Source organism: Gossypium raimondii, chromosome 11, assembly GCF_025698545.1.
Source record: "Gossypium raimondii isolate GPD5lz chromosome 11, ASM2569854v1, whole genome shotgun sequence".
Lineage (NCBI taxonomy): Eukaryota > Viridiplantae > Streptophyta > Magnoliopsida > Malvales > Malvaceae > Gossypium > Gossypium raimondii.
In genome coordinates this window covers 31,945,536-31,963,275 of record NC_068575.1, presented here as the reverse complement: position 1 = coordinate 31,963,275, position 17,740 = coordinate 31,945,536, and the positions used below count along the sequence as shown (strand labels likewise).

General features: G+C 36.8%; 1 protein-coding gene across 1 annotated transcript; it reads left to right on the top strand.

Annotated features, from left to right (window-relative positions):
* The first annotated feature begins 8,037 nt into the window (after nucleotides 1–8,037).
* Nucleotides 8,038–12,646, top strand: LOC128034785 (uncharacterized). Its single transcript, XM_052623627.1, has 5 exons — nucleotides 8,038–8,106; nucleotides 11,152–11,376; nucleotides 11,473–11,781; nucleotides 11,963–12,205; nucleotides 12,320–12,646. The coding sequence occupies exons 1-5, from the start codon at nucleotides 8,038–8,040 to the stop codon at nucleotides 12,644–12,646; spliced, it is 1,173 nt and encodes a 390-aa protein (XP_052479587.1).
* Nucleotides 12,647–17,740: the final 5,094 nt, after the last annotated feature.

Here is a 17,740-nt window from a genome sequence, read left to right as displayed (position 1 = left end):
TTTTGTGAAATTAGAAATTATTAAGGTATAGGGACTAAATCGCGTAAGTGTTAAAAGTTGAATTATAAATTGAAATAAATGAAATGCACTAAAGAAGAAATTGTGTCATTGTTTCATTAAAGTGGACGACATTAATGAAGATTATACATATATATATTTATATATATGTTAACTTATTTTATATATATGTTATGATAGTTAATAACAATAATAATAGTTATAATAAAATCAAAAGAAAAGAAAGAGAATGTTTCATTCTCTGTTACATACAAACAAAAAGAAAAAGAAAGAAAGAAATAGCAAGGAGAAGCACGGACTAGGAAATTTTGGTGTTCAAGCTCAAATTAGTTAGTGCAATTGAGTCATATACTTGTAACTTTTACATTTTTGGAATCTCGGTACCTAGGGCTACCCGACCCATGATGTGATTGTTATTATTGTTCAAGATTTAAGATGTTGACATTGTTGAATAGTTTAAATATTAGGGATTAAATAGATAGATTTTTAAGTTAGAAATGGAAAAAGGACTGAATTGCGGAATAAATTGTTGATTTTGAGCAATAGGGACTAAGATATGAAAATTTTGAAATTTAGGGGTGTTATAATATCTCAGTCTTTTATTGATTGAGTTTGAAAATTTTTTGTAAAAGTTTATTCTTTATATGCATAATGATTTAGAGAAACTATTGATTGAACACCTCTGATTAATGTCTAAACCATTACTTATGAGAACTAAACTTCCTCTTTCAACATTAGATTGTATTGATTTACGTGTCGTACGCATTAAACCAAGTTATAAATACTCCTCATTACAATTGGTTTTTTTAGCAAGAGCTAAATATTTCTTATCTTTGAATTTTTGTATGTGGATATATGTTTCAATTGCTCCACCACAGCGCACAAAGATGAATGAATCCTCAAAGAAAGTTGGGAATATATATTAATTACAAGTTTCTTTATATTATTAGATATTTTGAATGTATTGGGGATTCAATTATGACATGAATTGTGATTATAATTTGATTCGATAGTTTTCCTAACATTAGGGGGAGAGAAATAATAACTTGTAATGAGTTAGGGGGAGAGTAATTTGAACCTGAAGTATAACAAGGATAACTCATTACAAGTTAGCTGTTAGATGTATTTACAAACTTAATGTGAATAACCAATTTAGTATTTTAATTTAAATCAAAGTCCCAGTAAGACAATCAGTTAGAATAAATAATAGATTGATCGGTTCCAAATATGAAATTTCTTCTAGATGGTCATATAATGGAGGTGGGTGCTCTAAAAGAGACCCAAGACATATCTAATAAGTGAAACTCTAGAAGATATTCAAGTACCTGAAATTGAAGATTAAAATAATGAAAATAAGATATCTCGATAAGTTATGTCAATTCGAGAAAATTTGGAATCAAATAATAAAAGTGGTCGACAATGCTTTTGCATGCAGTAGTATTATTGAAATAATGAAAAAAAATGAGGATCTTGAATAAATCTATTGAGAAATATAGATATGAAATAAATTGATCAAAATAGAAAGACGCAACTCAAGTACAATTAAATTGGTGGATTTTTTAAACCAATAGTCCAAATATCTAAAGCTATAAAGCCAGTGTGGATGCAAATGAAGTAGTTTTGCAAAAGCAGAATAAAAATATGAAGTTTTTCGCCAAGCCTGGCATTAATTATGAAAAGATATAATATTCTTTTATGGTGGATGTAATAACCTTTAGATATATTATTTTGACAATTCATAAAAGACTTAACTTGCGTCTAATGGTTGTGGTTACAACCTTTTATGAACCTATAACGCCCCAAAAAAATCCCTTATATATTTATTTTAATATTTTCTGACACAAATATCTATCAGCTTTAGTGGTTATGTGCTATGAGAGTGTTTGGGAGGTTCCAAGTTCAAGCCTTAGCTTGGGCAAATTTTTTTTGTTTTTTAAATGAATAAAACCCTATCTTTGATCAGTAGACTTATAAATAGATGTTGGTAAAATATGTCAAAATGGGCTTGCTGGTCTAGTGGTTAAGTGGGGTGTGATTATGCTGGAGGTCTTGTGTTCGAATCTCTACGTGATCAAGGGGATTTATTTTATTGCTTGTGTCGTGTAGGTATCTTGATCTAGCCGAAATACTGAAGAGGTTGACTGAGGGTTGGTTTTGTTTGTTGAGAGGTTTATGGTGGGTTAGTAGGGAGGATTTTAAGGAGAAATTTTAGGGATATGAAAAGAAAGTTAGTGCCGAATTTAATTTCTTTTGCTTTTTCAAATTTCGGCTTGGGATTGGTTTTTATTTTCATTTTGTTTCTGTTGACTATTTTCCATTCTGGAGGGCCAAATATTGCTGAGGGTTCCTACTAGTTTCTTTTTTCTTTTTCTCTCGTCTCTCTTTTGACTTTGTTCTTCCCTAAATTGTTGCCGCCGTCTACTTTCTCTTTTCCTCCCTTGCTCTTTTCCTTGTCGAATTTTGGGTTCTCTATGCTTTTCCTTCTATCGTTGATTTACCACTTTTCTGCCAAAATATTGTTGTTTTGTCTCATTGATTTTCGCTTGGTTCATTTGTCTTCTCTTTCTTTGTTTCGTTTGTCTTCATCTGCTACATGTTCTTTAACACTCTTTCGGTAAGTGTTCATTTCTTCACCGCTCAGTTACTTAAAGTTAGTTTTTAAAGGTTTGTGTATTATTTTGATCAGGAGTCGACCAAGTGACTGGGGACAGTCGTTGACGCATTAGGGGGTGGAATTATTTTTTTGTCATTGGATTGACGGTATGGATTGTCCCACTGGAGGTTGGATAACTTGTTTTGGTTTAAGATTAAATTGACCGCGTAGTGAATAATTGAATGGTATTTTGATCAAATATTAGGTACCTGGAGTGTTGGGTGGGGTTAGGCGACCAAAAACAGGCCAGGTGTGTAAACACAACTCTGAAAACGGAAATCGATGTAAAGCCAAAAAATGTTATTATCGATGCCACATGAGTGTGTGGCCACCGATGTGGTAGGCCGTGTGATAAAACATGAGCGTGTAATCGATGAGGCTGGCCATGTGCGATTCATGGGTCGAGCTGAATTGGGTCGTGTGGGCCACACGGGCGCATTGGCCCCACACGGGCGAACCATATGAGCTTGTGGGAATATTGGGCCAGGCAACCGTGAGATCCATACAACCAAGGCCATTTTGGGCCGTGTGGGCTACACGAGCGTATGGGCCAACATGGGCATGCAACATGGGCCGTCAGTCCATTTTCACTGTTTGAGTGCTAAGGTTGCATGTGTCGCCCGAGTCGACTGTGGACCTACCGTAGGGTCAGTAAGCTTACCTAGACCCCTAATTGACTGAAATTACTGTATGACTGATACAATTATGCATGTTATTAAGCATGATGATGTCCCACTGGTTTGATACTGTATGCCCTGATTTTATGTATGATATTATGTTTTAGCAAGTCATATATGTATATTGCATTGCACTGGGGTGGGGTTATCTTGTTCGGAGAAAGCGTACTGAAAGTCCTCGAGCCTAAATTACTGGCAGCTCAGCTGCAAACTACTGTCTAGTGCCGCATTCGGTACTTTTTGGATGTAGGGATGGGTGGGTTGATTATATCCCCACATAGAGTATAGGGTTGGATGGAGTTGGAGTGTAGAGGTTGGCTGGGAAGGATTTGATACTGTATATCTGTTACTGTACTAAGTATTGATACTGTAATTGGAAAAGGCCCAAATGCATGACTACTTCTGTATTGTAATGGGCTAAGGCCCTAACTGAAACTGTTACTGAAATGGGCTTAGGCCTAGACTATGGTTGCATATTGTCTGCTTGTTTTTATGGGCATTACACACTGAGTTTTTGTAAACTCACCCTTCTAATTCATTTGTTCAGGTAATCCCCAAACTTAGGCAGATCGGAGCGGCGGATGAGTCAGCTGTGGCCACATGACTCCTTTTTACTGTTTCATATTTATTTAGGTTTATTTTTTAAAGCTTTATTTGGGGTATTTTTCTATAATAATGGCCGCTATGAGTTTTTGCTTAAAATTTGGATTTTATATTGCTTTATGTTTTATATCTGCTAGAGGTAGATAAAGCACGAATTTTTTAAAAAAAATGCATGTGTTTTAGCAAAATACCTACAAGGACACAAACTGTTTGAAAAAGCTTTCGCAACGTATAATATTTTACAAACTAACCACTGAATAAAAATAACTATTTTAGGATTAATAAAAGATAACGACGAGATCTAAATGGAAAATATTTTAAGCAAAGTTACAGTTTTTCAACACGAGCATCGGTTTCTAAACACACTATCATGTGACATCGCCAGATTCGGCCATAACGTCCAGGCCGGGTTTCGGGTATTACATTTAGTGGTATCAGAGCCTGGTTACGAAACTCGACTGTGGATTTGGGTTTTTAAGATTCGATTATCTAAGAATTTATTTTTAAATGACGTGAAATGCTTTTACTAAATGTGTGGCACATTGAGTCTCCGACACTGATCCTATAAGTCTTCTAAACTAATATCTGTTTAAAAACTAAAAATGCTATAGATAGTATATACTGAGACTACTATAGATAGACTGTACTGAAAACCCTCAGGTTAGTGTATATTGATACTGTAGTAAAATCGATAAACACTGATAGACACTGCGTCGTACGAAAATAAATGTTACACTTTTGATACTGTTTTCATAAAATATCTGTTAATAAACACTAGAACTGTAAACTGATGCATAAAACTGTAAATACAGATTAACGTGAATCGAAAATGACCACAAGAGGTACTTTCGGACAAGGTACAAGAGGCCGTGTCAAAGGCCGTAGAGGTGCCCAAGCTATGTCTTCATCTTTTGGCAACTTGCCTAATTTGGATATAAGTGAGACACCGGCTTCACCTATGACTGAGACTGAGTCTCATGATCGAGTGACTGGGGACAACGTACTATTCCAAGCCATGTTAAGGATTCTAGAGAGGGTCACTAGGCCCAATACTGGAGCTGGAGGCCGCGGGTCGGTTACAGAACGACTCCGGTCTAACGGAGCTGAACTTTTTAGGGGTATTATTGGAGTTGCCCCTAATGTGCCTGAGTACTAGATAGAGGCCACAAAGAGAATTATGGACGACTTAAACTGCACACCCCAGCAAAAATTAAAGGGCGTTGTATCGCTGCTACGAGATGAGGCATATCAATGGTGGCTCATGGTTAAGGATGGCACTCAGCCTGATCGACTGACCTGGAAGTTCTTTAAAACCGCTTTCTAGGGAAAATATGTGGGGGCCAGCTATCTGGATACCGTAGGAGAGAATTCTTCAATTTGACACAGGGGGACAGATCAATGGTCGTGTATGAGGCTGATTTTTTACAACTGAGCTGCTATGCGCATGGTATGGTGGCGACGGAGTACGAGCGATGCGTTCGCTTTGAGGATGGCCTCAGGGATAATCTGAGGGTTCTGGTAGCTTCACAGAGGGAGCGAGATTTTACTACACTGGTTGATAAGGCAAAGATCACCAAGGAAGTGAAGTGCACTGAGCGCCAGAATCGTGACAGAGAGAGAGGTAGGAATAAGAGGGATTTAGAGCCCTCGAGTTCCGTTTAGTGGCCTAAGAAAAAGGCCAAAGTTGATGGGCCAATTAGATTTGGGGCTTCTTTTGTTGCTACTTGTTTAAGGTACGGTTCATTAGAGCACCGTATTAGAGATTGCCCATGGAAGTCCGATCAGCTGCAAGCATCTAGCATGGGTACTACACCACCAAGAGTAGTTCAGCAGTTACCGAGAGGCCGTGGTCAGGCCAGGGGTGGTAATGGTTTGGGCCGTGGTCAAAAAGCTCCAGGCAGAGGTGCTGGACATATTGCGACGAGGTAGCTGGTTCTAGTTTATACTGCACGTCGTCAAAAGGATGGTGGTGCTCCGGATGTCATTACAGGTACGCTTTTATTTATGATGTACCTTATACTGGACTGATAGATATAGGATCTATTCACTCCTATATAGCTTATACCATATCTGAAAACTTGGGTATACTGGTTGAGAGCACTACGAGTTAGGTCACTGTATTAAGTCCGTTGGGGTAGTCAATAAGGGTTAACAAACTGTTTAGAGATGTTCCACTAGAGGTTCAAGGAGCTATCTTTTTGGCTGATCTGATGGATCTGCCATTTGGAGAATTTGATCTAATACTAGGAATTGACTGGTTAGTCAAACACCAGGTGAGCTTAGATTGTGCCACAAAAAGGGTTATACTGAGAACTGAGGAGGATAGCGAGGTCGTCGTAATTAGGAAACGTCAAAACTACTTATCGAATGTGATTTTTGCATTGAGGGCTGAGAAGTTGGTTCGTAAGGGATGTGAGGTGTATCTGGCCTATATTAGTGTTTCAAATTCTAGGGATTCTTCGGTTAAGGATATTAGGACAGTGAAGGAGTTTTCAAACGTTTAACCTGAAGAGCTACCTGGGTTACCTTCGAATCGTGAAGTAGAGTTCAAGATTGAACTCCTTTCTAGTACAGCTCCTATGTCCATCGCTCATTATAGAATGACACCAAAAGAGCTTGTGGAGCCTAAGGCTCAGATCCAAGAGCTACTAAATTGTGGGTTCATCCGCCCTAGTGTGTTTCCATGGGGAGCACCAGTTCTGTTCGTTAAAAAGAAGGATGGGTCCATGCGTATGTGTATTGATTGCCATCAACTGAACAAGCTGACTATCAAGAATAAGTGCCCTCTACCGAGGATAGATGATCTGTTTGACAAGCTCTGAGGGGCTTCAATTTTCACTAAGATTGATCTACAGTCAGGGTATCACTAGTTGAGAGTTAAAGAGGCTGACGTGCATAAGACAACATTTAGGGCTCGCTATAGTCACTATGAGTTCCTAGTAATGCCATTTGGACTGAAGAATACACCGACAGTTTTTATGGATCTGATGAACCGAGTGTTCCAACACTATCTGGATCGGTTCCTAGTGGTTATTGATGATATACTGATGTATTCAAAAATTGAGGATGAACACTATAACATCCTGATTTTGGGTGGAAATGAGATTGAGTTACCATGGATTTTGTAGCAGGATTACCGTTGACACCGAAAAATAAAGATGCAATACGGGTTGTAATTGATGAGCTAACGAAGTCAGCTCATTTTATTTCGGTTCGTATGGATTATTCACTTGACAAGTTGGCTGAATTGTATGTTTCAGATATAGTTAGACTACATGGGGTACCGTTATCGATTATCTCAAACAGAGATCCGAGATTTACTTCGTGATTTTGGAGAAAATTGCAGGAAGATTTGGGTACAAAATTGAGTTTTAGCACGGCTTTCCATCCTTAGACTGATGGTCAGTCGGAAAGAGTTATTCAGCTACTTGAAGATATGCTCAGATGTTGTGTTTTAGAATTTCAAGGTAGTTGGGAGAAATATTTGTCGTTGGTAGAGTTTGCTTATAATAATAGTTATCAGTCGAGTTTGAAGATGGCACCTTATGAAGCTTTGTATGGACGTAAATGTCGTACACCTTTGTATTGGATAGAGCTTAAGGAAAATCAGATTTACGGGGTTGATTTAGTCAAAGAAACAGAAGAGAAAGTAAAAGTTATCAGAGATTGTTTAAAAGTAGCTTCAGACAGACAAAAGTCTTATGTAGATTTAAAAAGAAAAGAGATCGAGTATCAAGTTGGTGACAAAGTGTTTTTGAAAGTATCCCCGTAGAAGAAAATTTTTATATTTGGCAAGAAAGGCAAACTAAGTCCACGTTTCATTGGACCGTTCAAGGTGACTGAAAAAAATCGGGCCCTCAGCATATCGGTTAGCTTTGCCAACTGAGTTAGAGAAGATTCATAATGTATTACATGTGTTTATGTTACGTCGTTACCATTCCGATCCATCACATGTGATATGACCGACAGAGGTTAAGATTCAGCCAGACATGACTTATGTTGAAGAATCGGTAAAGATTATTGATTGAGAGATTAAGCAACTAAGGAACAAGAGTATTGCACCTGTGAAGGTGTTATGGAATAGACATGGGGTTGATGAGGCTACATGGAAGCCCGAAGAGGCTATGTGAAAACAATACCCAAATCTCTTCACAGGTAAGATTTTCGGGGACGAAAATCACTACAGGGGGGAGAAATATAACATCCTGATTTGGGTCTAGTCAGAACAGTGGTTTCGGGACAACAAATCTGATGAGGAAAAAAAATTATTTTATTATATTTTTATGGTCTAAGATTTCACGAAATGATTTCGTGAAAATTTCAATCGAAAATTTCGATGTTTGGGCACTCAATTTAGTCAAAAGGACTAAATTGTAAAAAGTGCAAAAGTTGAGTTCTACATGTTAGTGGTGTCCAATTGTTATGAAATTTTAAGTTGGAGGTCCTTATATGGAAATTACACCATTGGTTAATTTGGTAGACAAAAATGAACATGGTTAGGCATGTTTCCAAAGTTTTTCATTAAGGGCATTTTGGTCATGTAGTTATTAAAATAAATGAAAAACAAAATTAAAAGCCAATTTTTGTCCATCTTCAACCCCATGGTCGAATTTCACAAGGGGAAACCATGGCTACGGTATTTCAAGCTTCCAAGCTCGATTGTAAGTCTGTTTTAGCCCCGTTTTTAATGTTCTTTACATTTTTGGAATCTCAGTAGCTTAATTTAGCTTATTCTAGCAATAATTTAACCTAGGGTTCATATTTGGAAAAATAACCATAGGTGAAATATGTTTATTTTTATGTTTTATAGTAGAATATGAAGCTAGAAATTATGTTAAACAACTTTTGCTAGTCGATTTTAAGTGAAAACGAGTATAGTGACATAATTGGCAAAAATACCTAATGTTCATAAGTAAGTGTTAGAGTAAGAATTTGATGTTGTCTTTAAGGGAAAAATTTTCAGCATGTTATAAAACATAGGACTAAGAGATGAAGTTTAATTTCCCAGCTTTGGGGAAAAAGTGTAATTATGTAAAAGTTTAGGGGCAAAATCATAATTTTGTCAAATTTAGAGTCGAGGACTGTTTTGATGAATGTGAGTATTAAATAAGCTAAATTTGGAATTATAGATCACGAAGAACGAAATCCGGAGCTAGACTAGGGAAAGAAAAAGATTGAGGACTAAAGTGTTAGATTTGATCACATTTTGTACTGAGGTAAGTTTACCGTAAATAAATACAACATTTCAATAATTATTATTAATGCTGCTATTTTCCAGCAATTATGTATTTATTTCATGAAATTATTTAATGTTGACTCAAGTATGAGATGATAGAGAATCAGTGTTAAAAAGTCTCGTTGAAACATAAGGAATGTATTGGATACAAATGTCATGACATTTGAGTAAAGCGATCCCATGTAAGACCATGTCTGAGACATGGTGTTGGCACCGAGATGAGAGGTCCCATGTAAGACCATGTCTGGGACATAGCGTCGGCACCTATATAAGAACTACCATGTAAGACCATATCTGAGATATGACATTGGCAGTACAAGAAACATCTCATGTAAGACTATGTCTGGGACATAGCTTTGGCATGTTATATTCAGACAGGAGACCCGAGTATCCTTAGTATTCCAAGTGACTCAACAGGCTAATAAATAGACGATGTTACATGAAAGTTCAGGTAAAAGCCTAATAGACAAGTTCAGGAGAGTTAATAAGATTAAGAGTATCTCAGTTATCAGTTGAGAAAAGAAATTTCAGCAACAAATGAGTAAGTTAAGCAAGTAAGTAAGTAAACGAGTAAGAGAGTAAGTAAAGATCTTAATGCTTAATAAAAATTTATAAATATAATTGTTTATGATAAATGTTATTATTTATTTACTTGTAAACTTACTAAGCTTTACGCTTACTTCTTTTATTTATTTTTATTTCATATAGTATTATCAAGCATAGTCGGGATCTTGAAGACGTCGAAGAGCGTTCACACTATCAACCACCACAACTCGGTATTTTAAGACCATAAATGTTTTGAGCTATGGCATGTATAGGGACTTGGTCATTTCGATTGTATATTCTTAAGATATGACCAAAAGATGATATGTAAATATTTGATGATGAATAGTTATTAAAATGGCTAAGTATGAAGGTGTTTGTTGTTAAAAATGTCCAGGTGATAAATTATGCATAGAAATCATGAAAAAGTAAAAATTGGTAGTGAATCTGTTTTGACACAGCAATAGTGACGTGATTTTGAAAAATCACCAAGGATAGTAGAAAATGAATTAGAGGGTGGATGAGATATAGAATTAAAGCTTCTTGAGTTTATTTGCATAGAAAAATAACGTTGTAGACAAAGAAATCATGTATTCTGAGATATTTCATTTTAGTTAGACAAGGTGAAAGTGGATTTCGGAATCTCCTGTTCTAAATTTGGAAAATCATTAAACATTGTACAAAAATATTTATGAGTTTTAATTTATGTGTCTAGATTCCTTATTGAGTCTATTTTCTGTAGAAATAAGTGAGAACACTATATGAAGTATGTACAATGAGATAATTGAATTTTAGTGACGAGAGGTCAGGACAATCGATCAGTGAAATAGGGGAGAATTTAACTAATAAACTATACTAATTGGCTAGACCAAAAATTATAAAAAATTTATGGTAAAAATATATATGAGTTTAGTTTCAGGGAAAATTTACAGATCTAAATTTTGAGTTTCGTAGCTCGAGTTACAATTGATTTAGTGACTACTGCGCAGGTGGACAGCCTTATTATGAACAGTGAAATAACTTTTAAAAGTAAATTTTTATGCTCCAAACTTTTAAGTTAAGTCAAGTAATGCCTCATGCTCGACTCCGAAAATGGTCTCGAGTAAGGGGTGTTACAAACACGATAAACACCTCAGAATGGTTCTACAGATTCTGCAAGAGAAACAATTGTACGCCAAGTTTAGTAAATGTGAGTTCTGGTTACGTGAAGTAATGTTTTTGGGACATATGGTTTCTACTGAGGGGATTAGAGTGGATCCTTAAAAGATTGAGGCTGTCTTGGATTGGAAGCAATCTAAGACTGTATTTGAGATCCGCAGTTTTCTGGGACTGGTAGGGTATTATCGACGATTTGTGGAGGGTTTTCTCTGATTGCTGCACCCTTGACTAAGCTGCTACATAAGGGTGTGCCGTTTAACTAGATTGACGCACAGCAAGAGAGCTTTGAGAAGCTTAAGATTGTACTAATGGAGGCCCCTTTTCTAATACAGTCAGAGTCTGGAAAGGAGTTTACTATGTACAGTAGTGCATCAGATGTCAGTTTGGTATGTGTATTGATGCAAGAGGGTAAGGTGGTAGCTTACGCGTCTCGTCAGCTTAAGACTCATGAGGTGAAGTATCCAACGCATGACTTGGAGTTGGCCCCAGTAGTGTTCGCACTGAAAATTTGGACCCATTATTTGTATGGTGAGAAGTGTATCATCTATACTGATCATAAAAGCATTAAGTATCTCCTCACTCAGGAGGAGCTAAATCTTAAGCAGCGTAGATGGATTGAGCTGCTTAAGGATTACGACTGTACAATTGAATACCACCCTGGTAAGGCTAATGTGGTGGCCAACGCATTGAGCCGTAGGGCTGTGATTGATCTGAGGGCGATGTTTGCTCGTCTCAATTTATTTGATGATGGTAGTATGTTGGCCAAACTCCAAGTTAAACCGACATGGATAGAGCAAATTAAGGGTAAACAGTTGGAGGACGAGTCTTTGGGTCTTCGCTTCCGACAAATTGAGAGTGGGAATACTGTAGATTTTGGACAGAATAGTGAATGGGTACTCTGTTTCCTAGGAGAATCTGTGTACCGAATGATACTGAGTTGAGGCGCATAGTAGCCCTTATGCTATGCATCCGGGCAGAAATAAGATGTACCGTGACCTTCGTGAGTTATACTAATGGTCAGGTCTTAAACGAGAGGTTACTGAATTTGTGGCTAAGTGTCTGACATGCCAGTAGGTTAAGGCTGAACATCAATTACCTTTAGAATTGCTGCGGCCAGTCAAGATTCCGCTTTCGAAGTGGGATAGTGTAAGTATGGATTTCGTTAGTGGGTTACCCTTCATGCGCACTAAGAAGGATTCGGTGTGGGTTATCGTGGATCGATTGACCAAATCCGCCCACTTCATACTAGTTTGTACTGATTACTCTTTGCAGAAGCTGACTAAATTGTATGTGTCTAAAATAGTAAAACTACATGGGGTACCGATTTCAATAATATCTGATAGGGATCCTCGCTTCACGTCTCGGTTTTGAAAGAAGCTACATGAAGCTCTGGGTACAAGATTAGACTTCAGTACTGCATTCCATCCTCAGACTGACAATAAGTCAGAGAGGGTGATTCAGATACTGGAGGATATGTTGAAAAGTTGTGTGATTGACTTCCGAGACAGTTGGGAGGATTACCTACCGCTAGCAGAATTTGCGTATAACAACAGCCATCACTCTAGCATTCAGATGGCACCCTACGAGGCATTATATGGTCGTTGGTGTCGCACACCTTCATGTTGGACTGAGTTGGGCAAGCGGCGTGTTCTGGGCCCTGAACTAGTTTCTGATACCGAGGATAAAGTTAGACTGATTCAGGACCGATTGAAAGTGGCATCTGATAGGCAAAAGTCCTACGCTGATCTAAAGCGTTGAGGGATTGAGTATTCTGTGGGAGAATTCATTTTTCTCAAGGTCTCGCCATGGAAGAAGGTATTGAGGTTTGGTCAAAACGGTAAGTTGAGCCCTCGGTTTATTGGGCCTTACCGCATACTGAAACATGTGGGACCGTTTGCCTACCAGTTGGAGTTACTGCCAGAGTTAGATCAGATTCATGACATGTTCCACGTCTCTATGTTGAGGCGTTATCACTCTGATCCCACGCATATTGTTCCTATTGAGAAACTTGAGGTTAGGTCAGATCTGACCTTTGAAGAGGAACCAATTCAGATATTAGAGCGAGATATAAAGGTTCTAAGAAAAAAATCCATCCCACTGGTTAAGGTTCTTCGGCATAGCCATAGCACTGAGGAGGCCACTTGAGAGTCTGAGGATGCAATGCGTCAGCAATATCCTCATCTGTTATGATCAGGTAAAATTTCGAAGCTAAAATTTTCCTTTAGGGGATAGAGTTGTAGCCCCTCCAAAAATCCCTTATATATTTATTTTCGTATGTTTGTAACACAAATATCTGTCAGCTTTAGTGGTTATGTGCTCTGAGAGTGTTTGGGAGGTCCCAAGTTCAAGCCTTAGCTTGGGCAACTTTTTTTTTTGTTTCTAAATGAATAAAACCCTATCTTTGATCGATAGGCTTATAAATAGATGTTGGTAAAATATGTCAGAATGGGTTGTTGGTCTAGTGGTTAAATGGGGTGTAAATATGCTGGAGGTCTTGTGCTCGAATCTCTGCACGATCAAGGGGATTTATTTTATTACTTGTGCCATGTAGGTATTTTGGTCCAACCAAAATACTAAAGAGGTTGACTGAGGGTTAGTTTTGATTGTTGAGAGGTTTATGGTGGGTTAGTAGTGAGCATTTTAAGGATAAATTTTAGGGATATGAAAGAGAGTTAGTGCCGAATTGAATTTCTTTTGCTTCCTTAAATTTCTGCTGGAGATTGGTTTCTCTTTTCATTTTGTTTCTGTCGACTGTTTTCCATTCTGGAGGGTCGAATATTGCTGAGGGTTCCTACTAGTTTCTTTTTTCTTTTTCTCTCTTCTCTCTTCCGACATTGTTCTTCCTTACGGTAAAAGTGCTCTTCCCCAAACTGTTGCTGTCGTCTACTTTCTCTTTTCCTCCCTTGCTCTTTTCCTTGCCAAATTTTGGGTTCTCTATGTGTTTCCTTCTAACGTCGATTTACCACTTTTCTGCCAAAATATTGTTGTTTTCTCTCATTGATTTTTGTTTGGTTCATCCTTGCTACCGGAAGTGTGGTTGCCTTCTCTTTCTTCGTTTAGTTTGTCATCATCAACTACACGTTCTTTAACACTCTTTCGGTAAGTGTTCGTTTCTTCACCGCTCAGTTACTTGAAGTTAGTTTTTAATGGGTTGTGTATTGTATTGATTAGGAGTCGACCAAGGGACTGGGGACTTTCGTAGACGCATTAGGGGATGGAATTATTTTTCTGTCATTGGATTGACGGAATGGATTGTCCCACTGGAGGTTGGATAACTTGTTTTGGTTTAAGATTAAATTAACTCTGTAGTGAATAATTGAATGATATTTTGATCAAATATTAGGTACTTGGAGTGTTGCGAGGGGTTAGGCGACAAAAAACAGGCCAGGTGTGTAAGCACAACTTTGAAAATAGAAATCAGCGAAAAGCCAAAAAAATGTGATTGTCGACGCCATATAGGCGTGCGGCTGCCCATGTGGTAGGTCGTGTGATCGAACATGGGCGTGTGATAGACGAGGCTGGCCATGTACGATTCATGGGCCGGGCTGAATTGGGTCGTGTGGGCCACACGGGCGCATGGGCCCTACACGAGTAAAGCACATGGACGTATGGGAATATTGGGCCAGGCCGTGAGATCCACCCGGCCAAGGCCATTTTGGGCCGTGTGGGCCCACATAGGCATGCAACATGGGCCGTGGGCCCATTTTCACTGTTTGATTGCTAAGGTTGCATGGATCACTTGAGTCGACTGTGGACCTACTGTAGGGTCAGTAAGCTTACTTAGACCCCTAATTGACTGAAATGATTGTATGGTTAATATGATTATGCATGTTATTAAGCATGATGATGTCCCACTGGTTTTATATTGTATGCCCTAATTTTATGCATGATATTATGTTTTAGCATGTCATGTATCTATATTGCATTGCATTGGGGTGGGGTTATATTATTCGGAAGAAGTGTACTGAAAGGCCTCGAGCCTAAATTACTGGCAGCTCAGCTGGAAACTACTGTCTAGTGTCGTATTCAGTACTTTTTGGAGTGTAGGGATGGGTGGGTTGATTTTATTCCCACGTGGAGTGTAGGGTTGGAAGGAGTTGGAGTGTAGAGGCTGGCTGGGTAGGATTTGATATTGCATATCTGTTACTGTATTAAGTATTGATACTATAATTCGCCAAGGCCCAAATGCATGACTGCCTCTGTACTGTAATGGGCTAAGGCCCTAACTGAAGCTGAAACTGTTACTGAAATGGGCTTAGGCCTAGACTATGATTGCATACTGTCTGATTGTTTATGTGGGGATTACACACTTAGTTTTCTTAAACTCACCCTTCTGATTCATCTGTTCAAGAAATCCCCAGACTTAGGTGGATCGGAGCGGCGGAAGACTCAGCTGTGGCCACATGACTCCTTTTTACTGTTTCATATTTAATTAGGTTTATTTTTTTAAAGCTTTATTTGGGGCATTTTTCTGTAATAATGGCCGCTATGAGTTTTTGTTTAAAATTTGGATTTTATACTATTTTATATTTTAAAAAAATATAAACACGAGTTTTTAAAAAAATGCATGTTTTTTAGCAAAATACCCATAACGGCACAAACTATTTTAAAAAGCTTTCGCAACGTATAAGATTTTGCAAACTAACAACTGAATAAAAATCACTATTTTAGGATTAAGAAAAGATAACGACGAGATCTAAAAGGAAAATGTTTTAAGCAAAGTTATGGTTTTCAACACGAGCATCGATTTTCAAACACACTATCATGTGACATCGCCAGATTCGACCATAACGTCCTGACCGGGTTTGGGGTGTTATAAAACCACTATATAGTAAAGTTTATATTAAAATCCTTGAAGGATTTAGGATGCTAGAAGCATATTGAAATTCTCGGGAAATTGTTCATCTATATGAATTGAAATAATTTGAACATATGTGGTAAATAGTAGTTGACGGAGGATTATAAAATGATCCAAAATACCTATTTGTGTTTTTATAAAAGAATCATTATTAAAGTTTGCTATGATTATTATTGAAACTGCAAAAGAGATCAAAATATATTTCCTCCAAAATTTCTCTTATTCATGTATTTCAAAAGAATGGTGATATAAATACTTAGAATATACATTCAAATAGTCATTTGAAAGACTAGTATTCAAGATTGAACACTTAGAATATAAAATAAAATTATTATTTTCATTTACAATTCAATTTCAAATAATTTTTTTTGCAAAATCGACACATCTTTCAAAACATTAACCTTATTAATAATAAATAATATTATTTTAAAGTGTAATTATAAATTCTATTATAATTTAAACTTATTTAAATTAATTTTAATAATATAGAACTAATTTCCTTCCTCCAAATCCTTTCTACATGGTCCCTTATTCCTTTTAAACTTTACAACTTAAAACTACAATAAATAATGTATTGACTTTGGCAAGTTGATAAATATACAAGCTTTACACCTCCTTCCTCTGCATTGAAATAGAAACATTCTCCTTTTCTCCCCATCACAAATGCTTTATCATTTTGGAGAAAAAATTAAATATACAAAACATGTTAGGAGTACATATTATCAAATATTTAATATATTATAGAATTTTTAAAATATGTTGGAGAACTTATTATAAAAAAATTAAAAAGATAACAAAATTTGTAAGTTGAATTATTGAATATAAGTAAATAATAAGAGCTTGTTATAAATTAATTTTTAAAACAGCATTAAAAATTATATAAAAGTGAGGAGGGGTTTATGTTGTAATTTTCTCCACCACAAATGCTTTCCTTCTTTTCATGCCACATGTCAATTTTTTATAGTGTGAACATATAAGAACTTAAGAACCTTGTAATTAGACCTTATCATGGGTCGGGCCACTTGCCCAGGACTGAAGGCTTGCCCCAAAAGTGGTAGGACTTGGGAAAACTATAGGCTTGAAAAATGAGTTTTGACAAAAAAACGGGTAAGATATTTTTTTGGTTCGGGCTTGACCTAAATTTGCCTAAAATTTTTTCCCTGGTCTTGTTTATTGTTGTTTTGCTGCTATTTTGCTATTATATTGCTACTATTTTTTTTTCTTGTTTGGATATTATATAAATCTTGTTTTATTACTATTTTTGCTACTATTTTAGAGGCATTTGTTTGCTAGTTTGCAACTATCGTAGTGCTATTTAAGTATAAAGACTTTTTTAAGGTATTTCTAATTTGTTTGGAAATATTTATTTTAATTTTTTAGTGTATTTGATATATTATATTTTTAAATTTGGTTTTATATAAAAATAATATAAATATTTTTACTACAGGTGGGCCAAGCCGGGCCGGGCTCGGGTTTAGCATTTTTATCTAGGTTGGTCTTGGAAAATATTCAGGCCCATTTTTTTGGGCCACTTCGATCAGAACGAAGTGTCTTTATGTGTAAACCTAGTTGTTTCTCAACTTTCGCACGAAACTCTTTAAATTTATCAAATGTTTCACTTTTGCAGTGCATTAGGTACACATACCCATATCTGGAATAGTCATCAATTAAAGTTAGGTAATACCTGTAACCACCTCTTGCACTAACGCTCATGGGGTCACATAGGTTAGTGTGTACAAGTTTTAGGAGTTTCACCGACCTTGTTCCTTTTGCATTAAAAGATCGCTTAGTCATCTTACCTTCTGACTGCTGCCAAATGTGTGAATGTTTGACTCAAAAATACTACACCAATAATATAAGAAATTAAAGTAGCTGTGTTCGCAAGTATACAGGTCAAATTGTAATATAGTAGTATGTTACAATGGAACACATGGAAGTGTTTCGAGGATCGTACCCAAGCGAGGATGAATTAAATCTATTAAAAGTCTACTTAC